The sequence below is a fragment of the Hylaeus volcanicus genome, chromosome 5 (genome assembly GCF_026283585.1).
Source record: "Hylaeus volcanicus isolate JK05 chromosome 5, UHH_iyHylVolc1.0_haploid, whole genome shotgun sequence".
NCBI classification, from domain to species: domain Eukaryota; kingdom Metazoa; phylum Arthropoda; class Insecta; order Hymenoptera; family Colletidae; genus Hylaeus; species Hylaeus volcanicus.
In genome coordinates, this window is record NC_071980.1 from 28,818,882 (window position 1) to 28,844,820 (window position 25,939).

General features: G+C 35.0%; 7 protein-coding genes across 31 annotated transcripts in view; 4 read left to right on the forward strand and 3 right to left on the reverse strand.

Moving 5' to 3' along the window:
* LOC128877190 (focal adhesion kinase 1) overlaps window positions 1-8,919 on the forward strand; it is a 34,710-nt gene extending 25,791 nt beyond the window's left edge. For 5 of the 8 annotated variants that reach the window (XM_054124296.1, XM_054124298.1, XM_054124295.1 and 2 more), the window contains 19 exons: window positions 172-321; window positions 407-595; window positions 668-748; window positions 907-1,129; window positions 1,300-1,335; window positions 1,459-1,590; window positions 1,677-1,859; window positions 1,960-2,176; window positions 2,347-2,537; window positions 2,622-2,826; window positions 2,950-3,029; window positions 3,349-5,105; window positions 5,670-5,813; window positions 5,892-6,041; window positions 6,214-6,313; window positions 6,384-6,615; window positions 6,816-7,107; window positions 7,202-7,547; window positions 7,632-8,919. In XM_054124296.1, coding sequence (XP_053980271.1) covers window positions 172-321; window positions 407-595; window positions 668-748; window positions 907-1,129; window positions 1,300-1,335; window positions 1,459-1,590; window positions 1,677-1,859; window positions 1,960-2,176; window positions 2,347-2,537; window positions 2,622-2,826; window positions 2,950-3,029; window positions 3,349-5,105; window positions 5,670-5,813; window positions 5,892-6,041; window positions 6,214-6,313; window positions 6,384-6,615; window positions 6,816-7,107; window positions 7,202-7,525 — 4,686 coding nt within the window. In that variant the 3' untranslated portion in view covers window positions 7,526-7,547; window positions 7,632-8,919. The remainder of the gene's footprint in view (window positions 1-171; window positions 322-406; window positions 596-667; window positions 749-906; window positions 1,130-1,299; window positions 1,336-1,458; window positions 1,591-1,676; window positions 1,860-1,959; window positions 2,177-2,346; window positions 2,538-2,621; window positions 2,827-2,949; window positions 3,030-3,348; window positions 5,106-5,669; window positions 5,814-5,891; window positions 6,042-6,213; window positions 6,314-6,383; window positions 6,616-6,815; window positions 7,108-7,201; window positions 7,548-7,631) is intronic. The other 3 variants (XR_008457204.1, XM_054124299.1, XM_054124300.1) reach the window with 3 other exon arrangements.
* A 148-nt stretch (window positions 8,920-9,067) lies between these two features.
* LOC128877192 (sister chromatid cohesion protein DCC1) lies at window positions 9,068-11,599 on the reverse strand. Of its 3 annotated transcripts, none has more exons than XM_054124303.1 (8): window positions 11,458-11,599; window positions 11,207-11,383; window positions 10,786-10,984; window positions 10,519-10,711; window positions 10,199-10,415; window positions 10,013-10,122; window positions 9,758-9,941; window positions 9,068-9,684 (listed from the first exon to the last, which is right to left on the reverse strand). In XM_054124303.1, exons 1-8 carry the CDS (start codon window positions 11,478-11,480, stop codon window positions 9,579-9,581), a joined length of 1,209 nt encoding a protein of 402 aa, XP_053980278.1. In that variant the 5' UTR covers window positions 11,481-11,599; the 3' UTR covers window positions 9,068-9,578. The 3 variants fall into 3 exon arrangements, with proteins under 3 accessions (XP_053980278.1, XP_053980277.1, XP_053980276.1); XM_054124302.1 differs by having other exon boundaries at window positions 10,025-10,122; window positions 10,489-10,711; XM_054124301.1 differs by having other exon boundaries at window positions 10,489-10,711.
* Window positions 11,600-11,727: 128 nt separating this feature from the next.
* LOC128877196 (elongin-C) lies at window positions 11,728-14,021 on the forward strand. Of its 6 annotated transcripts, XM_054124309.1 has the most exons (6): window positions 11,729-11,865; window positions 12,150-12,236; window positions 12,503-12,564; window positions 12,768-12,836; window positions 13,025-13,218; window positions 13,291-14,021. In XM_054124309.1, exons 3-6 carry the CDS (start codon window positions 12,532-12,534, stop codon window positions 13,430-13,432), a joined length of 438 nt encoding a protein of 145 aa, XP_053980284.1. In that variant the 5' UTR covers window positions 11,729-11,865; window positions 12,150-12,236; window positions 12,503-12,531; the 3' UTR covers window positions 13,433-14,021. The 6 variants fall into 6 exon arrangements, with proteins under 6 accessions (XP_053980285.1, XP_053980288.1, XP_053980284.1 ...); XM_054124310.1 differs by lacking the exon at window positions 12,150-12,236 and having other exon boundaries at window positions 11,728-11,865; XM_054124312.1 differs by lacking the exon at window positions 12,768-12,836.
* Window positions 14,022-14,360: 339 nt separating this feature from the next.
* Window positions 14,361-15,403, reverse strand: LOC128877195 (biogenesis of lysosome-related organelles complex 1 subunit 2). The gene has a single exon (XM_054124308.1). It carries the CDS (start codon window positions 15,092-15,094, stop codon window positions 14,597-14,599), a length of 498 nt encoding a protein of 165 aa, XP_053980283.1. The 5' UTR covers window positions 15,095-15,403; the 3' UTR covers window positions 14,361-14,596.
* Window positions 15,404-16,054: 651 nt separating this feature from the next.
* On the forward strand, window positions 16,055-18,056 carry LOC128877193 (alpha-2-macroglobulin receptor-associated protein). The gene is made up of 7 exons (XM_054124304.1): window positions 16,055-16,285; window positions 16,371-16,512; window positions 16,594-16,764; window positions 16,849-16,959; window positions 17,037-17,148; window positions 17,345-17,501; window positions 17,615-18,056. The coding sequence occupies exons 1-7, from the start codon at window positions 16,085-16,087 to the stop codon at window positions 17,816-17,818; spliced, it is 1,098 nt and encodes a 365-aa protein (XP_053980279.1). The 5' UTR covers window positions 16,055-16,084; the 3' UTR covers window positions 17,819-18,056.
* A 130-nt stretch (window positions 18,057-18,186) lies between these two features.
* Window positions 18,187-24,089, forward strand: LOC128877194 (axonemal dynein light intermediate polypeptide 1). Of its 5 annotated transcripts, XR_008457206.1 has the most exons (9): window positions 18,187-18,269; window positions 18,369-18,451; window positions 18,590-18,745; window positions 18,813-18,945; window positions 19,011-19,156; window positions 19,227-19,424; window positions 19,488-19,500; window positions 23,417-23,628; window positions 23,708-24,089. XR_008457206.1 is itself a non-coding variant. In XM_054124307.1 (6 exons), the coding sequence occupies exons 1-6, from the start codon at window positions 18,359-18,361 to the stop codon at window positions 23,426-23,428; spliced, it is 738 nt and encodes a 245-aa protein (XP_053980282.1). In that variant the 5' UTR covers window positions 18,187-18,358; the 3' UTR covers window positions 23,429-23,554. The 5 variants fall into 5 exon arrangements, 2 of the variants coding, with proteins under 2 accessions (XP_053980282.1, XP_053980281.1); XR_008457205.1 differs by having other exon boundaries at window positions 18,187-18,451; XR_008457207.1 differs by lacking the exon at window positions 18,187-18,269 and having other exon boundaries at window positions 18,380-18,745.
* LOC128877189 (protein lap4) overlaps window positions 20,912-25,939 on the reverse strand; it is a 30,850-nt gene continuing 25,822 nt past the window's right edge. For 5 of the 7 annotated variants that reach the window (XM_054124286.1, XM_054124290.1, XM_054124287.1 and 2 more), the window contains 7 exons: window positions 25,860-25,916; window positions 25,658-25,775; window positions 24,098-24,203; window positions 23,699-23,812; window positions 23,486-23,614; window positions 23,058-23,258; window positions 20,912-22,090 (listed from right to left, as the gene is read on the reverse strand). In XM_054124286.1, the coding sequence (XP_053980261.1) occupies window positions 21,821-22,090; window positions 23,058-23,258; window positions 23,486-23,614; window positions 23,699-23,812; window positions 24,098-24,203; window positions 25,658-25,775; window positions 25,860-25,916 (995 nt within the window). In that variant the 3' untranslated portion in view covers window positions 20,912-21,820. Of the gene's footprint in view, window positions 22,091-22,330; window positions 22,424-23,057; window positions 23,259-23,485; window positions 23,615-23,698; window positions 23,813-24,097; window positions 24,204-25,657; window positions 25,776-25,859; window positions 25,917-25,939 lie in introns of all 7 variants that reach the window. The other 2 variants (XR_008457203.1, XM_054124288.1) reach the window with 2 other exon arrangements.

Below are 25,939 nucleotides of genomic sequence, written 5' to 3' on the forward strand. Positions count from 1 at the left end.
ACATTATATACATTTATATATATTGTATACATTATATACATTTATATGCGTTATATACATTTATATACATTATGTACATTTATATATGTATCGTATACATTATATACATTTATATACATTTAATACATTATATACATTTATATACATTGCGATAATCGATTATCATCGTAGGTACGAAACGATTATCTGTGCGCGAATCACGCAGCTCTGGATCACGACGTGGCGGTTCAGCTTTGCTGCCTGGAGATTCGTTACTTCTTTAAGGACATGCCGCACGTCGCCCTCGACAAAAAGATCAATCTCGAGTATCTGGAAAGAGAGGTAAAGACGGGCGCGATAACGTTTTTTCGCTTCGATTATCTCGTAGTAATCGACGACGACGACTACGATTGTTGTTTGTTCGCAGGTCGGCCTCCACAAGTTTTTACCGCGATCCGTGTTAAACGGAATGAAACCAAAGGCGCTGCGCAAGCTGATACAGCAGCATTTTAAGAAAGTGACCGCGCTCTCGGAACTGGAATGCATGTTAAAGTTCTTCGATCTGTTGAGGGCTCACTACAGATTCGACCAGGAGAGATTTATATGCGCTCTGGGGGTGGGTTACTTTAATCACAGTTTTAGATAAGTCCGATAGCATTATTCCCTGTTCAACCTTTTTCGTTTACAGTCGAGCTGGTCTATACCCGTGGAACTAGTCATCGGGCCAGATTTAGGTATATCTTATATGAGTCACAGCGTTGGAACGGTGGTAGGTTTCTTATCGATCAAAATCTCGACAATTAAACCTGTCAACCGGGAGTAGACGAGTCACCTCGTTGTTTGAGAATGTTTTTCGCGATTCGTCCTAGTTGACAGGTCCGAGAAATAAAACGTTTACCCGATATTTCACCAAGAATGTTGTCGCAGCCAACGAGAATGGCAGAATTCTTCAAGATACAGTCCATTCAGACGCTCGTATCGGACTGCAAAGAACACGCGAAGGCGTGTATCAAATTAAGGGTAGCAGGGGAAGCGGAAACGCTCAGCATAACGTGTTCGAGTCTAGACCAAGCGGAAAGTCTCGCCGATCTGATCGACGGATACTGTAGGGTTGTTACCGGAAGCAACACCTCGTTGTGGAACAGGAAAGGTACCAATCGTTTAAACAATTAAAAACGCGTTAATGTTATTTCGTTGCATTGCCGTTGATACGCGCACGCGTACACGCATTATATCGTGTACAGAAATTAAACGCACGTTTCGCTTCTACGTTCATCGACTCCAACTAACAATAAGTTTTTAATCGTTTACACTTCCAAGCCGCTTCGTGGAAAAACTATCCCTGTCCATGCAAAGGTTTGTGGTTTTCGAATGATCCTGTAGTTTATCGTATTTGGTTACAATTCATGCGTGGCATGAAAATTTGCGACGAAGTGATTTTTATAATTATTAAACTCTCGCGGTTTCGATATACTATAGACGCCCACCCGCCAAAGTACCGACAAGACGGCACCAATAGTCCGGAGAAAAATGTGAGCAAAACGGGAACAATTTTGTCGGAGGACTACGCGGAGATCGTAGACGAGGAAGGAGATTACTCGACGCCAGCTAGTAAGCACCGATGGTCGTTGGATAAGCTCTTAATATTTCTGCCGCGTAACAAGTTGTACGATTTAGTTTTTAATCGATAATTTCAGCTCGAGATTACGAGATAGTCAGGAACCAAGTAGAGTTGGGCGAGATTATCGGAGAAGGTCAGTTCGGCAACGTGCTCAAAGGTTCGTACAAAGGAAGGGACAACCAGACCATAGCCGTCGCCGTAAAAACCTGCAAAGTTGACGCGGATCTCGCGACTTCGGAGAAATTCCTCGAAGAAGCCTGTAAGACACCTTTTCTCGATTCGTTTAACGGAAAGAATAACGACTCGGCGCGTCGTAGACACGTCGGACGTAATGCAATTTGGTATCGTAAACGTTTCAGACATAATGCAACAGTTCGAACATCCCCATATCATCCGATTGATCGGCGTGTGCTCGGAAGCACCGATTTGGTTGGTGATGGAGTTGGCCAGGTTAGGAGAGATGCGAGCTTATCTACAATCGAACAAACAGCGTTTGGATCTCGCCACGCTACTTCTGTACACGTTTCAATTGAGCACCGCCTTATCGTACCTTGAGAGCAAAAAATTTGTACACAGGTATCTATCCGACAAGTAGAGAAAAAAAAAGCTAGTCGAAGGAAATTTTTAAATTTAATCTAATTTTATCGATACTTACTGTATATCTTTTTATCTTACGATATACCTTGGAGAAAGACGCGTTATCGTGCGTACGAACGCGACTAACACGGGTGATTAATTCTTTGCAGAGACATCGCCGCGAGAAACGTGCTCGTCTCCGCTCATAATTGCGTAAAGTTGGCGGATTTTGGACTGAGCAGATGGGTCGAGGATCAGAGCTATTATACAGCGAGCAAGTGCAAGTTACCGATCAAGTGGATGGCCCCGGAAAGCATCAATTTCCGGAGATTCACTACCTCTTCCGACGTCTGGATGTTTGGTCAGTTTCGACGAATTCCTTTTAACGATTCTGCTAGCGTTTACTTAAGACGAAGGTAAAGATTCTTTGTTTTTATTTGTCCAGGCGTGTGCATGTGGGAGATTTTAATGCTGGGCGTGAAACCGTTCCAAGGCGTGAAAAACAACGAAGTGATTCGTAAGCTCGAAAACGGAGAAAGACTAGCGTTGCCGAATCATTGCCCTCCGCGATTGTATTCTCTGATGTCTCAGTGCTGGAGTTACGAGCCTAGTAAACGACCGACGTTCAAAGAAATTCGAGAAACTTTGCAGTAAGTGTGTTCAACGAACTGTAATTGCACGTTCCGCGTCTATTTTTGGACGAGCTTCGGTCATACAAACGATAATTATTGTAAATAAAATACGATCGGAAATGTATGTGTAATAATTTTCAGTGAGATTTTATTGGAAGAAAAACACCAGCAACAAGAAACGATGAAACGGGAAAACAGAAGAGTTCAAGCCATGTCTTGGGGTATGTAAGGATGAGAACGATAAACTATACAGGGTGTCCCAAATTATACAGGACGAAACGCCTAATGTGCTCATCTTGAATGATTTGCAAATTGCGAGATTTCAAATATAGTATCGCATTCTATTCCGTACTTTTACCATAAAGTGAAACCGTTCAATTTTCGTATTCGAACGATACAATTTGCATGTTGTGCAAGATGCGCGCACTAGGCATCCCAGCCTTGTAAAATTGTCAAGCTGTACCTCGTATCTGGAGACACCTTGTGTACGACTCACAGGCATTTGACGGCCCACGAAGCAGATAATCTTTCGTGATTTAGGTGCAGACGACGTACCGCCGCCAAAACCTTCGAGGCAACCGCAAAACTCGACAGACCAATCCCACCTAACCGCCGCGGCGCCGGTTTCCACCTATATCGTGGCGCAAAGCCCCGAAGTTCTCGCGCAACTTCTCAAGGACAATCAAACCAGGGGGGTATGTCCCTCCGTGTACACGACACCCGCCTCGCCTTTCAACACCTTGGCGGTACAGTTCCAAGACGAAGATCAAGTCTTGACCACCGCTCTGGTCTCCGACCTCCCCTTTTTCGATCCGACCATTTCGGAACCGTCCGTCTCCCATGACACACATTCCGGAGATTCCACCCTATCCGATACAAACCTGGACTCCCTCGAGTCCTCGGACGCTCCTCTTCCCTTGTCCAGCCTCACCATTTCAGAGACTAGTCAAGTTCAATCACCCGCTGCCAACAGAAAGCAGCAAAAGGTTAAAGAGATGCAAAATTTGTACGCTGTCAGCTCGAAAGTGGTCGGTAGTATTACAGGCGATCTCTACTCGCCCGTGCACAAGTTCACGTCGTCTAACGCTGTTCCCGTCACGACCGCCGCCGCCGCCGCTGCGGCCGGCTGCGGTGAAATTTACGGCCCGGTTGCCAATTTCACCCAAAGTTCCGCCATCGTCGGCAATCTCAGTCAGAGTCCCAGCGTAGGCGGTAACTTTGGCGAGAATCCAGGCAACTTTGGCCCTAGCAGCCTAAACAGTATCGTAGGGTCCGTCGTGCAACCTCAATCTGCCTCCAGCTTCGGTCAGTTCTCTTCCTCGAGTCAAGTGTTCGGTGTAGGTCAACCAGTCGCCCAGAATTCCGTTTGCGTTCAAAATGCCGCCGCTTATCCGCGTGTAACCGTCAGTTCGTCCAACGTGGTCGTTTCCACCGCGTCCAACGCGGAATGTCTGTACGGACCGGTATTGAAATTTCGAGCACAGAACGCATCGGACTCGATCACTTCGAACCAATCCCAATGCATCCAGAGTCCTCGAAGCAACTTAGCGACACCAGGACAGACATCGCAACCTCAGTCGATGATGATGCACGCCCAAAATTATCAGCACCACCAGCAGATCTATTCGAACATCCCCAGTCATCCCCAGTCGGTATACTTGTCGCAGTCTCAGCACGCTCAAAACGTCCAACGGCAGAGCACTTCCGTTCACTCGGCTTCTTACGGTCAGCAGTCTCAAGCTAGTAGCGCCAATCCGATTTACGCAGGTCACGCGACCTCCGTCACAGTCGTCCAGGCTCAGAAGATCCATCAGGGGCCCGGGTACGCGCAGCAAATTCAGCAAGCTGGAATCGCCAGTCATATGGCATGCTCTCAAGCGACCAACGCGAATCAGCAATTGTCGTTTGGCGTGATGGCGCAATGTCATCCGGTTCAGGCGCAGTTTTCCTCGTCCAGCGGTACCGTGCAATCAATTGGGCAACAACAGCAGCAGCAGCAGCAACATCACGTACAATCAAGCGTTCCCTCGCAATGCAACGTTACGAATCTGGCGACGAGCACGTCAAACGCTACCGCTACGCCATATCTCGCCTGCCAACCCGGAATCGTGAAAACGAATATGCCTCAAGTAGCGACCGGTGTCGCAAAAATCACCACATTTGTCGCGCAAAAACAAGACGAACAGCTCACTAGCTCCACAGACGGTACGCTCTCCGGATCTCTGATATCCTCCGCTGTCAGCGACAGCACAATGTCGTCGAGCAGCTCGATGACAGAGGAGGCGCATCAAGACCAGGTTTGGCAAATGCCTCCTAGGAATGACAAATCGCATCCATTTACCCGCAAACCAGCATTATTACTGTATATGCTTCTTTTTTGGTACACGCGATAGAGCTGTTTGGGAATTCCGTTTTACAGAGATGGATTCAATCTCGAACAGCTCTAGTTTGCTACGCGCTCGCACACTCGTCGTGTTTACATGCTCGTTTGAATTTACGGACACACGCATACACGCAGCGGGCCTTTCTACTTTCGTTGTGCAAAACTAGAAACAATGTTTCGTTAAGGTTGAATTACTTGTTTTATTTTTCTTTGCAGTTTGGTAGGCTAATCTTTTTGCATGAAGAATGAACACAATAATAATAATAACAAACAACAACAATAATAATACACAATTGAGCTGCATGTGACGAGTGTGATTGCACTACTCTTTAGTCTGAAATTGTACATTTGCATCGAGAATTATGCATCTCTTTAATTTTACTGTGTACATATGTTTATCGAAGTCGAAACGACAAATTATCCTACCAACAATCGTAAGCCGACGGTTAGGAAATAAGATGAGCTTTTCTTGTTTCAGAGAGTTGTGCAGTCGCAGCTATTGGACAGCGTTACGGAAAATTCTAATAGCGGCATCGACGATGAACAAAGGCTATTGGAGCAGCGATTATTGCAACAACAACGTCAATCGGAAGAGGACAGCCGCTGGTTAGCGAGAGAGGAGGTGGGCCAACAAGTTTAAATGAAATTTGTAACAAAGAAACTCGTTGAAAATTAATGAAATTTGTCGTTGTCTATTCAGAAACGTTTGTCCATCGCGACGAGCGGGGATGAAAGTGCCAGTCCTCCGGTTCCTCGTTCAGTCACGCAGTCGCCGAATCACGAACAGCACAGCGGAAATACTGGCTCGTTGGGCTCCGATAAGGGCACGGATAAAGTAATCGTCGTAAAGGTACTATGTTTAATAATAATCGTACTATACAAGAACGAGTGTTGTTTTAACGATGAGCGAGGCTGTTTTCTGTTTTATAAATTCCAATTAACATTTTTACGAGAAGGACTTACGTTACTAGAAATATTTAATGGATAATAATACGTACTATACCTATACCTTCGTTTCCTAGAAAATGGAACCGACGCCAACCGCCGATTTGGATAGAACCAACGACAAAGTGTACGATTGCACTACCAGCGTTGTCCGTGCCGTGATGTCTTTGTCACAAGGTACAACGTCGTTCTACATCGCTTGTGTTGTAACATTCAGAGTATTTTTTTCATTGAATTGTGATGCCAGGTGTACAGCAGAGCAAGGCAGAACAATACTTGGAATTAGTACGTAAAGTAGGCCTCGAATTGAGAGCACTGCTGTCGTCTGTGGACTCTTTGATGGACATATTACCTATATCTGCTCATCGTGAAGTAGAAATGGCACATAAAGTTCTCAGCAAAGACATGGCAGAACTGGTAACCGCTATGAAACAGGCTCAAAAATATAGTGCTACTACTTTGGATGCAGAGTATCGAAAGTAAACGCTCCGTGCAATGCATAACAAATACAATATACAAGATGATTTTAGAAACTGGGGTTAACCGTAACTTGTTTTCTTACCTAACATTCTATAAACTTTTAAAGAGAGCTACGGCTTACCTCAGTTTCTAGAACCTTGTACATTACCCGATGTAACGAACGAAGAAAAGTATTAAGGGGACGTACGGTGTATTTCAGAGGCATGCTATCGGCAGCACACATATTGGCCATGGACGCGAAAAACTTATTAGACGTAATCGACTCGATACGTATTCGCTATCCATACGTGGATAGCCAGATTTGCCAAAAGCAAAACGACAATAACGGTCCGCAAGAATCCGCAGCAGAAGGCCGTATACGATCCAGTCAATCCGGTGAACAGTTTCTGAGAAGAAGTCAGTCGACTGAACGCCAAAGCACAACGTTTAGACAAAGCCAAAGCGGTGATCTTCTGCACAGAATGGGTCAGTCGGTCGATCGCTCTTCACAGGTAAAAATCCTGATCTTGTGACCAGATTTTACATCATAAATAAATCACTGTATTACGTCGATACCATAGACGCACGAATCTTTTTCCAATTTAGGGTAGTCAAAGCGATGTTAGTACCGGGTCCAGTCTAGAAAGAAGGCATCACATCGTTACTAACAGTCTCGAACGTAATTCGACGACACGGAGACAAATGGCGACGAATAGTTTAGAAAGAAAAAGACCATCGTTATCGTGTAATATCAGCCCCATGAATAATTCGGTTAATCTGCCACCGATGGTACCAGTTACCTGTAATTTAGTCCAAACAGTAGGACCTGTAATTCACCCAAGTCAGACAATCGCGACAGGTATTAATCAACAGTCAGTGTTTTCAACTAACAATAAAACGCCAAACGAAACTGCAACAAGTGATAGCTAACAACGAGGTGCCTTGTATTAAGGTAAATTATACTTGGAAATTGTGTTCCATCTGTAAAGCTATCTGAAACATACGTTCGTTACTTCTATTTGTTTGCTGATTTCAGGAATACTTCGGAGAGATATTAGTTTGTATGTATATAGGCGACGTCGTACAAGTTACCCGTCTACATCTCGCGCATAACTCAGCAGCAGGAGATTTAGTATTTGTGCTTTGTAGCTCTTTTTAACGCTATACAGACTTGGTCTAAACGTACTTATAGATAGGACAGTATTCATTAGATGTAGCAGTAGAAGAATTGTCATTAAAAGTAAGTCACAGCTATAAAGAAAATCACTCCAAAGCTTTAGAATTATTGTTAATTTGTTATTGTATAACAACCGCGTGTATAGGGTGACGCAAAAGGAACAATCTTTAAACGTAGAGGATTGGAATTACGCGCAACTAGCGTTCGTGCAAATTCACATCAACGTGACATGTTTATCAACATTATCAACAATTAATTATAAAAGAAATTACAATTACATTATGACGTATACGATCTATCATCCGAGAGATTTTCTCACTGCATCATCCTATAGGTAGTTGGACAATTCTATATATATATATATTTAAAAAAATAGTTCAAACGGTAATATTTCGCGAAAATTTAATTTCATCTAGGATACAATCTTATAGTGTTGTTTTTACGAATCTATAATTTAATAGTCGATTTCCTGCTACCGGGAGTGATTACAATGTAAAAAAAAATGGGACTGAATGTTATTTCTATTATGTAATTATTTAGCTATTCATACCGATTTGTGAAATTTATACAGAATGTTTTATAAAAAGCGAATCATTCTTCAACGGCAAGTCAGTTCCTACAAAATATTTATAGAAAATTTCATCTTTGCATAAGAATAGTATTGACATTTTGTCAATGAAATGCGCCTCTATGCATTTACAGATCCATTAAATATTCCATAGATGTAAAGTATTCCATTTTTATAGAATTTGTTACCTGTTCGCGTTCCTGGGAAGATTTACTTTCATATTAAAGCGAAATTTCTACTAATTTTCAGGATTATTTTGTTGATGAAAAATTGCTTTTTTATATTGTTCGTTATTCGATGACACTCACGGTTCTAAATGTTAATGTGCCAAGGTGTGTGTGCTTCTGTATCCAAACAGATTTTTTTACTAAACGATTAGAAGTGTACAGTTATAGATTAATGAATTTTCATCCCGGGAATTCGTAACTTCCGGTTACAACGTTTGACGCTGCTACTGTATCGAAAGCATTAGATCTTTTTTCTTGAATTACTTTAAATGTGTATATATATATAAATATTTAAAATTTATATCATTTAATAACGATGTTGGCGATTCAGTTACATATTATTCTTGGCATTTTTTGTATTAATCGCAAACATTGCACTACGTGCAAGAAATTTATTAGAAAATTTAATTTTAACTACTTGCATTAAAATATTTAAGAAATTTGTAATTTTCAATTATAGGAAGTATTAAGATATTTATACTGCCTCCAATAATACACCATTTATAATGTATTACAATTTTTATTCAATTTCTTTTCATTATATGTAATTATTACAACTATGTCGTAACGAATATCATAATATGTGATGACAGAATTAAAGTAAAAATCTTTTAAACCAAATTTATCGTACGCGTAATTTTATGCGATAAAAAATATTACAAGCCTACGTATCTGCGCGAAAAATTTGATTAAAAACTTTTTTCATTTTAGCACTTGCAGTTAAAATTATTCTGCAATCATGCTAATTTTTGACGAAATGTTAATGTATGAGCCATTTCTAATTATTACTGCAGGTAGTTAGTTATTCTTCAAATTACAATCACAGGTCATTAAGAAGAAATAAGTATCGAAGTAACAGCAGTCTATCATGACGACGAATAATAAAAGTAAACATAATGCGTAATAATAATTGAAAAATATTTATAAAATTGTGTAAATGTAACTATGTATCATGATCACAAGCGAAATAAACGCCGCGAATGATTTCAGTATAACGAATAGTTCAATCAACTATTTACCGTGTTTCGCGCTATAATATTTAATGCCGTTAACCTGTGAACATCTAGCATACTTAGTTAGAAGAGCGTTAACATTCATTTTGGTTGTCGACAAATTTCTGAAACAGAACAAAAATTTATACAACAAAACAAAAAATGTTTGCATTCCATGAACACGTTTCTTTTACATACATTATATAGGGTGTTATTTCTTGTACAGTCCATTTATTTTTCGCTTTAAAAAGTTCATTAAACCTCTCGTTAATATTCTTTGGCAAATCTGCTTCCGAAAAGGATGTTACTTCTTTTTCCAATGTTGAACTATTCCAAGTAATAAGAGCTATACCGCTCAAATATTCTTCTTTTGGTTGCATTTCTACATTTAGAAAAACGCAATTTGAATACAAGCTTCATGTATAAATTACTTTTAAACAAATCATATCTTACTATCTGGAGTACCGATTTTCCATGATTCCATAAATTGTTTGTACTCTGTTACCGGCGAAGCGGCAAGGAGAATTTTCGCCAAGCTTTTACAACATTTCTCTTCGTTGAATCTAAAATATCATAATTTCTTACAACAAAATATAATGAAAAGTATATATCTTGTATTCTAAAAAGAAATTCCAATACCTGTAGAAAGGTGTTGCATCTTCTTTTGATTTACTGGTTGCTTCCGTATACTTCATAAATAAAATATCAAATACAGGCCTGGGAATAAATTCTTTCAAGGCTTCATATGTAACTTCTTTATCTATCCGATCTAGTTCCCAACTATTTTCATCAAAGAGATCCAACATTAACATTAAACTTTGCACCTCACCTTCGAATGATATTAAACGATAATACCCTATAAAACCAAATAGGATGATATAGTTGTAATAACTAAATCAAGTAGATATTATTTAGTAAATGCCCCTCACCCCAAAACAAAAAACAAAAAAGAAATATACCATCGATATTCACTATTAAATATTCATTTAATGCCTGATACAGTTCATCTTCACTGGCTTGTATTTCACTCTGTAATCTGTCCCAATCATACAAATGTTCTTTAACTATAGCAGATTCATATTCCATTCCTTTGAAAGAAGTAGGTTCAAGGATGTTAAGTAATTTTTCTAACTTGGGCTTATATTCCTTTACCTTAATTATTTTGGAAATTTACAATGTACGAATTATAGATTTACAAATAATTTGTTGCTGTACAATACACATACCTCATAATATGTATGAAAAACCCCTGAGATATTATGAGTTCTTATAATTCGACCATTGGTACATGTACTTGCTTGATTGGATACGTTTAAATTTGGTACTAACATACATGAATTAGATGTTTCTGCTTCCTTGATATCATATGTTCGACTTTTTGTGCACAATACTGCAGAATCTTGTTTATTACCCTGAAACATTAAACTAAAAAACTGCAGATAGTAAAAAGTTACCAAGGCGAAGTTACTTTGTGGATGATATCTCTGAATACAATACGTATACAATGACCCATTAAATTAAAATTAAATTTATATATCAGATAAAATAGTGTTTGGATATGCACTATTTTTCAATTATTTTTCCTTAATGTTTATGTTTCAAAATCCCGGCCGCAAGAGGTTAAAAATCAAATTTATAAACACATACCTGTCTCCTTGTTTAATAGTTTCCAGCAAATGTTCATCGAGTTCCAGTAACTTTGTATGCATCTCCGAATTAGGTTCCGACGCAGAATAGAGAATATGTGTGACATTTTGTAAATTAGCTTCTTTAATAGCAGCTAATCTCAAAGTTTCGTTTATTTCGTTTATTCCATGGGAATATCTACAAAGTGGAAGTAATTTTAGATTCTTTAACCGAATCAAGCATTTTATTTCGTCTATAATTTATATTTTTACACAGTGTTTTCAGTATTCGTCATGTTGAACTTTCAAAGAAATTCGAACAATAGGTTAAAGGAATCTGACAGACTGTAAAAGACGTGTCACTTGAATCGTGACGATAAAATAATCAAATTATTGCGAGAATAATAAAAGTTTAATCGAATAATCGTGTTCTATCGCAGTGAAATGTTTTCGATAGTTTTTTTACGCGCCAATTTTTATATTGTCCAATCGTAGCGTAAAATCAAATCAAACTACAGATGGAGAAGTACAGCTACAGTACAGTTTCGACTCATCGTTGGTCGAGACGTGCCGAAGCTGAAGTGCACACGACATTGTCAGTAGCCATATTAATTGGCTTTCATTGTCTTTTTAACCGTGTTCGAAAAGTCTGAATTTGATAGATATTTACTTTTCAACGAGGTACGTATCGTTTAGTATTTTTAAACGATATGCAATGAAAAAATAGGTCGTTAAAATTTTGTTGATCCAAAGTAATTGCGATCGTTAGCGCACAGTTTACACTGAACATAACGGATGTTCCTTTGTTTTCCTTTTCATGCATGATTTCTCTTTTTCTCGTGATTGTTATTCCATTTGAATTGTAATTTGTAATACGTTCTATCACGGGCATACACCGACATTGATTCATAATATCTTATGGTTAATGTTGAATCTATTATGACGCGTTGTGTCTTAACGTTCAGAATAACCTTTTCATCTGCACGAACGTTGGAGTGAAAAACTGATCTTGCGTTACAATCAAGGAAAGTGTGTGCGGATAGGACTCAATGGTATCATAGCGGTTCAATTTTAAACAATAATAATTAAATCTTTCATAATTCAATGATAATGTATAAGGTTGGTGGATACAAAATGTTATCTGTTTATAGTACGTTGAAAACACGTTTGCTCATTTTCGATAGAATGCTTTGGAAAATGTTTAATTTGGACAAATATTTTGTAAACATCGACCTGATAGAATGATTTTTGAAAGTATATATTTTATATATTTTTGTATGACACAATAATTTATTTACAAATAATAACTTCCTTCTAGAGATACTATACAACCAACAAAATAGGAACATGTCAAACGACGTGAATATGCAAGCCGAAAAAGTATGTTTTTTCTTTAATATATAATGCATGTCTAACTTTCGCATGACAACTGGGATATGTGAAATGTATTTAAAAGAAAACTACGCACAGTTACAATTGGGCTGCTATCGTGACTGAAATTTCATTTGTCTCCTTTAATTGGAAAACAGGAAAAGTTATGGTAAACAATTTGTTGATTAATGCTAATTTTTCTTTGGATCAAGCCCAATGAGGAAGAAACTGTCAATAATGCAGAAGAAGAAGAAGGCAGTTCGTCTATTGACCTGCATGCGGTACCTATTTCTGCAAATTAAAGTTTTGCTGCTTAACAATTTCTTTTTTTTTTTTTTTTTTTAAATTGTTTACCCTGTCTTTTGTTACTAACAATAGCTTCCATTGTATGGTAGTTGGAACTACAGATGTAATATATTTAAAATTGTTTCTACTATGGCTTAACGTATGTAACAAACTAAAATTTTAGCAAGAAAGCGGACCAGTTTATGGAGGATGCGAAGGGCCGAATGCAATGTATGTAAAATTGGTGAGCAGCGACGGACATGAATTTATCGTTAAGCGTGAACATGCTTTAACTAGCGGGACTATAAAAGCCATGTTGAGCGGTCCTGGTCAGTTTGCTGAAAATGAAGCTAACGAAGTTAATTTCCGTGAAATCCCGTAAGTTCTTTTACTTTTTTTAAAATGAAATTCCAATATATTTATAGAATCAACTATGTCTTTTATTTACAGCTCTCACGTATTACAAAAGGTTTGCATGTATTTTACTTACAAAGTACGTTATACGAATAGCAGCACAGAAATACCAGAATTCCCTATCGCACCTGAAATTGCGTTAGAATTGTTGATGGCCGGAAATTTTTTAGATTGTTAAGAGCAACGAATAATATTGGTAATTAGGAGCAATTTAGTTTTGGAAATTATCGAAATCTATCGTTATCATTTTTCTTTGAAGTTTGCCAATGCATCGTCATGTTTTTGACGAACACACCCGCTTTATGTTCTTTTATTTATACCTGTAATGTTAAAACACTTGGCGCGTTATACTTGTGGTTGTAAAAAGAAATTATCAAAGTATATCGAATGGCAAAACCTTAAACTCTCAATATTTATCAAATATTGAACATTTAACAAACGATTAAAAATATATATTGCTTTCGTATAGGAGACAGATTATACTTGATTGCATTCATCGCATTTTTCGGTGACATAATAAACATGTTCTGAATAATCTATTACAAAAAATAGCACATCGATATAATACGCATATCTGTATATGAATGCTTGGTCCAACAATGTAACATCATTTTGTGATTGTAAAACATTGCTTACATTGCGTATAATTAATAGCGGTATAGAATCGGCAAATCATGCAATAGCAGAATTTCTCATTTTTTAACAACATTGCGTATTGTTACAGTTCTGTATTTATGTTTTTCATTACATTTAAGATTATTTATTTTTCTTTTGCTTTTTGTCATGCCATGAATTATTTCCTGTACATTATTCTTTAGCCAAGTTTGTAACGATATCATCTTATATTTCTCAAGAAGAAACAAACAGCATATAAATGCATAAGTAAAACACGATACACTTAAAAAATAGTTTAATTACAAAATTGAAATATTACTATGTGATATATTGTAAGGCAACACACAACGCATTACTCTTTTATAAAATCTTTAGATGAAATGCGTGATGTGTGCGTCTACTAAAATTGTACTCTAATATAATTAATTATAAGAATGCGACAAGTTGCTGTTATTTTTCACCATTCTTTACCTAAATAAAAAAGACACGTATAATTGTAAATAAACTTTTTTATCTATTTTCTTCGAAATTCAACAATGAACATCATAATACTTAAATCAAATATATATATACATATTCTCCTGCGATTCACACGGTTAAATTAATCCGTTTATCACAAAAAATGTTATCAATTTCGTCCCTTTTCTCAGTTTTTATCGCAACATCAAGTGTACGTATATGTTCATATTTTCATTTATACAGAACGCAATATGTATCACAGGTTCACTTATTTTTTTGTATCTTTTTCAATGTCTTTAAACTTGGCTTCCAATCGTTTGGAATAGGATGCTAATTTATATGCAGCTTGCTCTAGTTTCGTTACACTATCGTCGATCTCGTTGATGTTATCCAAAATAGGTTGCAACTTTTTATATTTTTCGTTTAAAGAATCCAAAGATTGAGCTACACTAGAAGATATTGTTTTCAGTTCGGTGTACTTTGCAATCGTTTCTTTGTTTAGTCGTTCTAATAAACGATAATCGGCGTGAGTGGAAGTGAGTTCTTCTTGCAAATATTCACCGGTTTTTTGAAACATCGTATTCGCTAAACGACTAAGGTTTGGATCGTGAGGATCTAGTGCCTCAAAGCTGCTCGTACTAGTTGAAAGCGTAGTTCCACGTTTCGGTGAACCGCATCTTGAATTGTGATCCGTTACCGAACTATCGGTATAGATCGGTGGTTCGATTTGTATTTCTTCCTTTGATAAATCTTTAGCCGATGTCATATCGGATCAAATCAAGTCACGATAAACGTGGATAAACGACTGTGTTTGCTGCTTGTTTTAAAAACACCAAATGGCACTTGTTATGATCTCGGGGGACAAGAGGTTCAAGCGCAGACGCAATTGGACGCAATATTCTTGCCCAATATTAGACGCTGTATTATTATGTGCAATAAATTTTGTTTGAACAGTTATTTAACGCAACAATAATTATCTAAATAGATGTTAAAAGGAATAATTTCTACCGATTACATATATTCGTATACTCGAACTAATTTTCGTAGTTTGATCAGCGCATCTTTTGGAAATACGACCAAGTTTCTCCTCGAATAGTTCCTATTTCTTTTGGTAGATGGCGCTATTAACTTCGTTCGTTTCATATACAGCTACCACCCGCTAACACCTCCCAACCTCCCCTAATATCTCTTAACAACAACTCCTAAGGGCTCCAGACAGTTCCCTTTATTTCTCGTTAATTTCTAGAATGTTTCCTATTAATTTCCCCCTGATAGTACTCAAAGAAGTAGCATAACTTTTAATTAAATAACGATACTTACCTCTTGTATCAGGAGAACGTAATGAGCGAGTAGGTATCATAATTTTTATTTTCTGCTCGATACTTACCTCTTGTATCAGGAGAACGTAATGTTCGAGTTGGTATCATAATTTTTATTTTTTGCTTGAAACTTACCTTTTGTATGTGGCACTAATCGAATTTGGCTCGAATTTTACTTCTGATATATGATACTCTGAAGAGGTGTCCCTGCATTCGAAGTTGCCGCGTTCTCGATTTCACAACTACTACGTTGAAGAGAACAATACTTGAAAAACTAATTGCAACTGTAATTGTATCAATTACTACTTTTTTTTTATTAAAAATCATAATCAAATAATAATTTAAGAATTTTATTATAGAAAATATATTGTTATTAATACTTTCTGTATTTGAGTTTTGTTTTGATTAATTTAGTTGGGAAAGAACCACCTTAAATAATGGCGTCTTTTGTTCGCATTTGTTTAGCGGTAAATTTATGCATTTTATTATTTTATACAGGGGCAACTGCTAATAAATATTCCGCCGAAGCAAATAAACCGAAATATGAAAATCCTTTGCAATTTCCAACTTCTCTTCGTGAATTAGACAAACCGTTTCGTATGGCAAAGCTGAATGTACTTTGGGTTAAAGCAAAAAACGTGAGTATTATTGTTGCATTATAAAAGTACGCTGATGTATATGTGTGTGCCCAAAGAAAGTAATTAAGATGCAACTTTTTAATAGCGTTTGACCGATACGAAACTGCAATCGATATTTAGCGATTTGAAGATTCACGATAAAGAAGAAATTGCGTATAAGCATTTTAAATCCGATGGAAATGATCCAAATGGCGAGGAAGAAGCACGTCTGCGGAAAAAACTCATTGGTAATTTAATATTGATAGCGAAATACTTATTAGTATTATTAATAATACTTGTCCATTCTAAAATTTTGTATTTATGTCAAGGAATTATGAGCACATATGGATTGTTGGAACATTTTAATGATACCGAAGATCCAAAATTACTAAAGCAACATAAAGCATTAAACGACGGAAGTAACTATGTTGCTAAAGATGTGTTTAAAGATAAAAGGTTGAACAAATTATGGGCTAAAGCCGAATATGCTGGCTTTACACGTAAGTATATATCTTATGTAATCTTAACTTGTTAATCTATGAAAACAAATATCAATTTACATATTTCTCATTTCTGTTCGATAGACGAAGAATTGGAAACGTTGAAGGAAGAGTTTCAACATCATCAGGATAAAGTAGACGAATATATGAATCTTTTGAAAGATGTAGAAGTTGGGGATAAAGAAACACATGAAAGTGGGTAAAATAAACAATACATTAACAAACATAACAAAGTATCTTAATATAAATTTCACGTTTAATATGTTGTTCAGATAGTTTGTATCAGAAGCCGGAAAGCTGGAATGTAATAGAAGATAAAGAAGAAATTTCTAATAATATTCCTGGACAGAAGTTAGATTATTTAGGAAAGGCAACTTTACTTCGGTATGTTTATACGTACACATGCGACGATCGTCACAGTTTTTGCAAATATCATAATGTAACGCAGTATTCTATTAATCGAGGATAAATAACCTATATGGAAGCATAGCACACGTATAATTTGTCTTAATTCACAGATTCTCGTGCGCCCATGCTCGTTCATGGTAAACTTTAACAAATTATAAATGTATCATTTTAGAGAAAAGCACTTGGAACTCAGAAATGGTTACGATCGTTTGGACAGATTAACCGCTACAGGTCCGAATCATAAAGAATTTGTAGAACCGAAAGTGCAAGGGTTGTGGCGAATTGTCTTGGAAGGTTCGTTCTCGCCGGAAGAACGAGCTTCTTTAAAGGTAATAATGTATAAAATAATATATCTTATATAACCCTTATTTGTACATAGAAAAACTGCAGCATGAACTATATTTTTGTCTGATAATTCATCGATATATATTGTACCATCTAGGAGGAACTTTTACATTACGAAGGAAGGTTACTCAAGTTACGCCATCTGCATACAGAAGCTGCTTTAGAAGCTGCACGTCAGGGGAAGCCATATGACATAGAAAACTTTACTATGCAACAACATATAAAAAAGCATGCTAGAACAATAGAAAAGCTTCATATGCATCTTGAAGCAAAAATTACGCAAAATCACTCTGAACTTTAACACGTATTAAGAATAGTTTAACAAGTTTATATAAATTGTGTTACTTCCAAACTAACCAAAATGCGGAAATACGTTAAGAAAAATATTGTAATAACGTATTAAACGATTTAAGATTAATCTGACTAAAATTGTACTATTTTTTATAATTATTTTACACGGAATATTTATAAGAAATTTATTAAATTAAAAATTTGTATAATTTTACTATGTTTGTTATAATAAATTTTCATTATTTAATTACTTGACTAATAATAGAGATCCTTTAAAACGAGTCAGGAATTCTATGGTATGATATGATAACCATGTCGTTATTTCGTAACTGTTAGGCGTTCTAATTATTATACTGCTACTTGGTAACGCACGATACGTCGATATCGCTATGACAATTGCTAACAATTTGATATCTACTCTTTCGTGCTGAGAAACAAACTAAACACCTACAAATGTGCAAGTAACATTTCAATAAGTAATAAATTAGTTACTGAACAGTAAATTGAAATATATTTGTTATTTCATAAGTGTACGTAACGCAATATAATAATGGCAACAGCAATACAGGATCGTACTATTCCCACTATGGATACTTTGGTCAAATATGACAACCCGATTTTGGATACTATTCGGCCAGAAAAGGTTCAATTTTTATAGCTAACCATGTGCCGGTTATCTATGAATTGTAACAGAATTACATAATTAAAAAAACATAGTGTAAAGTAAGAATAAAGAGACGAACGGTCATAATTTTAATTCTGTATTTTGCTGCCAAAACAGATACGTAAAGAGACAGCACCAAAAATTGGTGCAACAGTTTGTAAAGTTCAAACGACTCCTCTTACGGTTGATATGCGACGCGAGACTGCCGATATTCTGAATAGGATTTTGCCTCCAAAACAATGGGAAGAAGATGGTCAAACATGGATTCAACAAGTATATATATTACGATATTCTTTTCGTCTAATATTATTAACTACTTTGATCTGTATGATGCATACAGGTGTCGAGTACGCCAGCAACAAGGCTCGATGTTATTAATTTGCAAGAGCAACTTGATATGAGACTACAACAACGGCAAGCAAGAGAAACTGGTATTTGTCCAGTACGCAGGGAACTTTACACGCAATGTTTTGGTAAAATTTCAAACAATATAAATATAATATAATACATAAATAAATCGGACAATATAATTTTCTAGATGAAATAATACGTCAGGTAACTGTAAATTGCTCTGAACGTGGTTTACTTTTGCTTAGAGTTCGAGATGAACTCAAAATGACATTATCCGCATATCAGATTTTGTATCAAAGTAGTATTGCTTTCGGTATGCGCAAAGCTCTACAAGTACGTATACATTCTTCGATATACAGAGAGTATTAAAAATAGGTTTAGTATTTCTGAAGATTTCTTGTAGGCCGAACAAGGAAAAGAGGATTTAATTGCTACCGCGGATGAGCTGCAGTTGCAAAAAAGTGACCTAGAGAAGACTGTTGCCGAATTGAAGCAGAAATTTGAACAGGCGCAAAAAAGAGCAGCTGAATTAAGAGAAGCTGAGGAGAAGAAACATATGGAAGAAATTCAATTTCTTAGAAAAACAAATCAACAGTTAAAGGTAAATACTTAGTGTGCATAAATAATTAAGAGATAATTCTGTAAAAATTAATTTTTTTTTCAGACACAACTAGAAGGTATTATTGCACCAAAAAGATAAAGTTATTATAAATTTAATAATAATAATTAAAAAAAAAAAAAGAGTTTATTAATTTCTTACGAGTACTTTACCACATTTTATTTACCATCATGTAATTAATAGAGCAAGTATAAAGATGTATATTTGCACTTATATATAAATTATTTTAAAGTAAATATTAACATATTTTATAATATTGAACACTATCACTGTTTCGGAATCATATTTATTGGTTATGTTACTTTTTCTGTACATACAAAAGTATTTTTTTTAGATGTTTCATTACTCGTTTATTAAAAATGACTTGATTTGTAAATTATTTCAGTTAAGATTGGCACTTTATATTTTTTGTTAATATTCTGATAAATAATGACGTTATTGAATTTATTATTGTCACTGTAATGCTGACAAAAGATATACAATTTATCAGAAAAAAATTAGTTTGTTTTTCATTCGTGTAATCTTACTACTAATGCAATCGATTGGTCCCGCTACCTTAATCACACTTTACACCACAGTTAATGGTGTACTTGATACAATCAATATTTACTATATCATTTTGCATGTATAATTTCAATGCATCTTAATATTAATAATATCGTCCGCTTTACTAAAACAATTTACATGATACATGTAAAACGGCACTTTTATGTTTAAAAGCATTTTTTTTTTCTTATTACTGCCAGTATGTAGAAATTGAATAAGTTACATCTAAGATATAAACAATAATATTATCTTCCATTTTCCTTCATTTTGCTTTATATATTGCAATTTCGAACTAGTTTGCATGAAAATACGAGTACTATCAATTGATATTTGTCCATGTAATAATCGGTTATATATCTATAATGCAAAATTTAAATACGAAATTATATTTTAACAAAATTAAAATATAAATTCTACATATTCGAATTATTAAGTATTTTTACATTTCTTTTACAGATTGCCCAGTTTTTTTTTGTTAGTATATATTGAATACATGTTTCATAATACTAATTATAATCGTAATTGTTGTATACAATAATACACACGTTATTCTTACATTCCTGTATTGTAAAATAAAATTTCATCAGTTATAAAATATAACAAACATCAGCATAAATAAATTAAATCAAATAAATTTAGAAAACAAATTCATTAGTATTATATTTAAAACAATTTGAAAATTTAATACCCCTATTCGTTAACTTTGCGGCAACTTTGACGAGAAATTGAATAATAATATGGAATAAATTTGTTTCTAAATGTGAATATCATTATAAAATAATTATATTCGATAATCAGGATAATACACATAAGTTTAAAATAAATTCCAATGTGGATTACGATAACTTTATATGACATATATATTAATTTACTTACTTCTAAGGAAAAATAAATAAAATACTTTACATACCACGATAACTAGATGTGTTTTACATTACTTTCATTTTAATGTTAGCTAAATATAACATATTTTACGTACACTTGAAACCAATAAAATATTATATCATAATTTAATAAAAACTTTCCGCTTGCACGTTATTCCTATGCAGTAACCAAAATATTATTTTCTGTATTTTACCTAAATTGCTTATATTTTTTTTAAATATAAGAATAGTATTTAATACCGATTCAAAAATAAAAAAAATGTTTCTTAAAATGAACGCGGTTAATGCGCTGTACTCAAATAATACGATAAAAGTTGTAACAAGGAATGTTTATCATTTTACATAGATTAATGTAAAAACGTTAAATCATATCGGCTACTATTGCGACATTACAAATTAACTTTTTCGAAAATTTCGTTCTACATAATTACTTTAAATAATTCCAACGATAAAATATATTTTTATTCAGGCTAAGCTGTTAAAGTTTATGAAAAAGATAATACAAAATACAAATTCTACAAAACATGAAATATGGAAATCGTTTATCAATTATTATGCTGCACCACTCGAGTGAAAGTATGACATACTAATGCTAATAAAAAAAAATGTATTATTTAAAATATGTTAATACCAAAAATATAGCACGGCTTGTGTGAAAATTAAATATAGTTTTGACTGCACCTATGAATTACATTAAATCGTGAATGTAAAATTGCATCTTATGTATATATGTATGTGTATGCTTGAAAAAAGCAATGCGCAATGAGTGATTCGTAATACTACATGCACCAACAACACAGGGATTTCAAGTATGTAGTATGCAATGTAAATTGATTTAACACAAAATTTGCATTATTGGAACACATTGTCACAACGAAATATTCACTAAGTTCCTTGTACGTGTCTTTCTGTTTTTTATTTTATTTGCACCGATATTTTTATCTTACGTCAATGACGACCTTTTTTCGAACGTTTCCGTTTCTTTTTCTTTGAGGCAACGACTGCGTTTACACTGATTTTAGGCGCTGCATCCTCAGTCGCATTCGATGTGATGATTGTTTCGGTTTTCTCTTGAGGAGTACTCGCAACAGAAGACTGTCCAGCAATTTCTTCGCTTTCGCTTTCCGCATCGCTTGCTCCCGTGCCAGTAATACTCTCTATTTCGTCCTCTGCGTTACTTAATTCCAGTGAAATAATCTTTTCTCTTAGAGTTTCAACCTAGTTGTACAAATGTATACATTACACGTGTAAAAGAATGCTAAAATGGAGAAATTTTTGCATCGATATGGCACATTTTAAATGGCGTAGTTTACATTAACAAAGTTTACGATAGCGTTATTTTAATATTTAATATATACCGTTACCAACAGTAAAACTATGCTAAAGTATCATTCACAGAAAATATACTTGTACATGCTTAAGAAACTATTAGATAAGAAAAAACAGTAGTAGCATTACCAATAGCGTGAGAAGAGTTTGTTAGTGATCAGTGGAAATGAAATCAATTGCTCAAGGTGGTGCAGGTTGCACTTCCATGGTCAGTGTTGGATTCTTGGAACAACAAATATAACTATTGAACTAATGTCTCTATCACAGTTTGTGCATTGAAACAAAACATTTGTAGCAGTAGCATGCATAAACACCCGTAATAATTTTGTTCAACTTGTCCTTCGCAGACTAGAGATACACACACACACACACACATATACATATATATATATATCAATGGATTAGAATGGTACACGTGAGTCTGAAAGGTTCGCTAAACCTGTATTATAAAATTTGACGTTTCATTTCTTTTTTGACTATTTCAAAAAATCATCAGCGTTTACGTTATATTATTTGTTACTGGCCCAGGTGATTTATATAATTTTTATTATATCGTTCCTTGTAGCAAAATTTTGAAATGTCAGAAGTTTAATTATATGTGCATTGTATAAAAAATTTTCTAAACGAATGTAGCTATAAAAACTAATTCTAAATAAAAATCTTCTAATATCAGTGAAATGTCGGTTAAATATTTTTGAAGTGCCAGTACAATACTTTGGAAATATCTACCATCTAAGAAGTATTTTATGGCTTGCACTGAGACCGTTCGTAATCCGTGACGTGACGTGACGTGACGTGACGTGATCAAAGAATTTTCGGTGCTTATATTCTGTGCAAATTCTAGAATTTATAGTACCTGTCGCTCAATGAGCTTCTCGACGTATTCGACAGTTCGTACACGACGTTCACCCGTCACCTCATCCACATATTCCTCGGTACGTCGAGTGACCTTCTCGTCCACTACTTTTTCGGATTCGCGTATCTCTTTAGGGGGACCCACCTTGCTGCGTACAGCAAGTTTGGGAAAATCTGCACTAGACGGCCGTAACGTAGTGAACTATGATAGTAAGACAAATAAGGCACCGTTGTAGTTACAAAACATTGTAATACACAAACGCTAGAAGTTAGAACCATAGACGAGCAGAGTAGTAATTAGTAACCAATGAAGTTAAATTGATGTGATAAAAAATGATGAAATTGGTTAATTTGTTTCAGAGACATCGTTAGATCACATAGTTACTGATACTGGTATGGTCGATGCAAGCATATTCTTTGAATGCTTACATCAGCTGCTTTATCCGATTCAGGAGAAAGAGTGACGGTATCTACAGAGTCCTGTATCGCATCCGCTTTATTCGTACTGTCCATCATTTCGCTCATTTTTTTTATTACTATTTGCGCTTGGAGAGCATCCTAAATGTGAACGTGTAAATATTATTTAAATAGTCGATTTTAATAGAAACATGCATCAAATTAGAAAAACTAATAATCTTTTACCTGTTCCAGAGATTTCAAACGTGCCTGTCTCCATGCTGCACGCTTTTCAGCTCTTAGTACTCTCTGCTCGGCAGGACTCAGATGACTTTCTTCATCTTCATCCGAAATTATACCCTATGAACGAAGAGAAATATTTGATAAAAATTGAAGTTTGCATCAAAATTTCATTTAATAATTTAAATCAAAACAATCTTCTTTATTTCTTATATTCGCATTGAATCATTTCAATCGATTATTAACATTTCAACAAAAATTTATATTCCTCATCTCTTTCGGACTTGATAACAAATATTATGATACTTAAATTTGCCTAATTTTTTCCGGATTGATTTAGAGTACGTGATCGATATAAATATAAAATTAATTGCAATGATTAAAAAGATTCAATAAAATCAATACCTCCTGTACCAATCTCTCCTTCAAACGGCGTTCTGCTTTTGCTGTCCTTACACTGCTTGGAAGGTTCTGCAGAAGGAGGATCGAACTTCGCGAGCTCAGTCGGCTACTGCAAGGTAACGAGCATGCACACTGACAAATCATATACATGTGCCAAAATTTTTATATTTATTTGTTAAAAAAAAGAGGTACAAAAGCAACGTTCAGTACAAAGGCAAAAGGGATATTACATGACTTATATACAAACGATAAAAATACAAAAGTAAACTACGTTACACAACAACTAAATCTATGAATAATAACAGGGATCGGTGCTAAGAGATTCTAAAAAATAATTATGTCCACGATATTCTTTGAACGTGGATGTCAGCTTTCTATAAATAAAACCACAGACGAATGTTAGTATTAAATAAATAATAACTATTCTCTAGAATCTTTCAAGTGCGCTTGCTTGCAGTGCGTGCGATGAACATTGTGCTGAAGCATACGTTTGTAATTTCAAACATTATACTTGAATACACATAGTTTTCGTCAACTTATCACCTCGTCTTATCGAACGAATAACGTAATTTTATTGTGCATTAAATACCTATGCAAGCATAACCACAACCTTAACTGCAAGGTACGTGAAGGTATGTGAATGTGAATTCCTAAGCCTATGTACAAATATACGTTATTCTATAAAAAGCAGTCGCTAACACATAACAAAATTATTTGTACGCTGGTTCTAAGAAGCATGCATAATGTAATAAAATAGTAGTCAAAACGGGAAGCACCTGTTACGAGATATACACATGTCAGAATTTGTCGTAGCTATAAAAATACTGATATTTACATAATATTCAGTCATTTTGTATTATATTTTAAGGAAACATCTATGTACTAATCGATACCATATGACTTTCTCGACTATAAATCAACTAGAAAAAAAATATTTGTTATATTATTTTGCTAACCATCGGTTAATAGTCGATAATAAGATGAATATAAATATTTTTCAATTAAAAGATAGCTGCCTCGTACAATACTTATATAGTATAATAAAAAGGGCTATATCTAATATCTTACAACTGAAAGGCATAACTTCTATAATTACAATGTTCTATATATTTCTATGTACAGAAACATGTTTAAACCAAAAACGTGCATTAAGTAAAGAAATGCTATAATACTCATGTATGCGAATACGCTAAAGTAAATTAATTTAATTCTCTTCTTTTAGTTTTACGATAAGTAATTGAGATCTATCGAGGAGATCTAGTGCCTCACTATTACAAATCTTTAAAAGATCGTGTAATGCATACTCGAGTTAAAGCGTATTAACTTTCAATACGATCAAATTTCAAACAATTATATTATTGCATACAAAATTTATAACTAATTGAAAATGATCAAAATAGTATTCTATTACTAATTCAGAAAATGAGACTTTGTATTGCCACCGTTTTCTATCATTGGATGGTATACAGACATGAGAGATGGAGACAAAGAAAGAAATAAAAAGGTAATAAGATTTTAATCACCACACTTTCAAATGCGTAGAATGAGTACAACTTAGCTTACTTAGGCCGTCGATTATCCTGATCTTCTAGAGTTTCCTCCATATCTTCTAAACCTTCGTTTTCGTCAAGTTGAGCCCACGATTTTAATTCATCTCGTGTCAATGTGGCAATTTTTTTTTCTAAGAATACATAATAATAAATTATAATTGTATCGATTATTGATACATCGGAAGACATCAAGAAAATATTAATAAATAGTCTACCTTCTTCTTGTTTCATTTTCTCAACTTCGTCCTGGCTTAAAAAACTGAATACTTTCTCTGAAAGAAACAACAGAAATGTA

Coding starts and splice junctions, on each gene's coding strand:
- LOC128877193 (XM_054124304.1), top strand. CDS start 16,085: ATGGCGTCTTTTGTTCGCATTTGTTTAGCGGTAAATTTATGCATTTTA. Junction 16,286..16,370: donor TTTGGGTTAAAGCAAAAAAC/GTGAGTATTATT, acceptor ACTTTTTAATAG/CGTTTGACCGATACGAAACT. Junction 17,149..17,344: donor GGAAAGGCAACTTTACTTCG/GTATGTTTATAC, acceptor GTATCATTTTAG/AGAAAAGCACTTGGAACTCA.
- LOC128877196 (XM_054124310.1), top strand. CDS start 12,532: ATGTCAAACGACGTGAATATGCAAGCCGAAAAA. Junction 12,565..12,767: donor TGAATATGCAAGCCGAAAAA/GTATGTTTTTTC, acceptor CTTTGGATCAAG/CCCAATGAGGAAGAAACTGT. Junction 13,219..13,290: donor GTTAATTTCCGTGAAATCCC/GTAAGTTCTTTT, acceptor TTTTATTTACAG/CTCTCACGTATTACAAAAGG.
- LOC128877195 (XM_054124308.1), bottom strand. CDS start 15,094: ATGACATCGGCTAAAGATTTATCAAAGGAAGAAATACAAATCGAACCA.
- LOC128877192 (XM_054124301.1), bottom strand. CDS start 11,480: ATGACGAATACTGAAAACACTGT. Junction 10,123..10,198: donor GATGCAACACCTTTCTACAG/GTATTGGAATTT, acceptor ATGATATTTTAG/ATTCAACGAAGAGAAATGTT. Junction 9,942..10,012: donor GAAAATCGGTACTCCAGATA/GTAAGATATGAT, acceptor TTCTAAATGTAG/AAATGCAACCAAAAGAAGAA.
- LOC128877194 (XM_054124306.1), top strand. CDS start 18,359: ATGGCAACAGCAATACAGGATCGTACTATTCCCACTATGGATACTTTG. Junction 18,946..19,010: donor ACTTTACACGCAATGTTTTG/GTAAAATTTCAA, acceptor ATAATTTTCTAG/ATGAAATAATACGTCAGGTA. Junction 19,157..19,226: donor GTATGCGCAAAGCTCTACAA/GTACGTATACAT, acceptor GATTTCTTGTAG/GCCGAACAAGGAAAAGAGGA.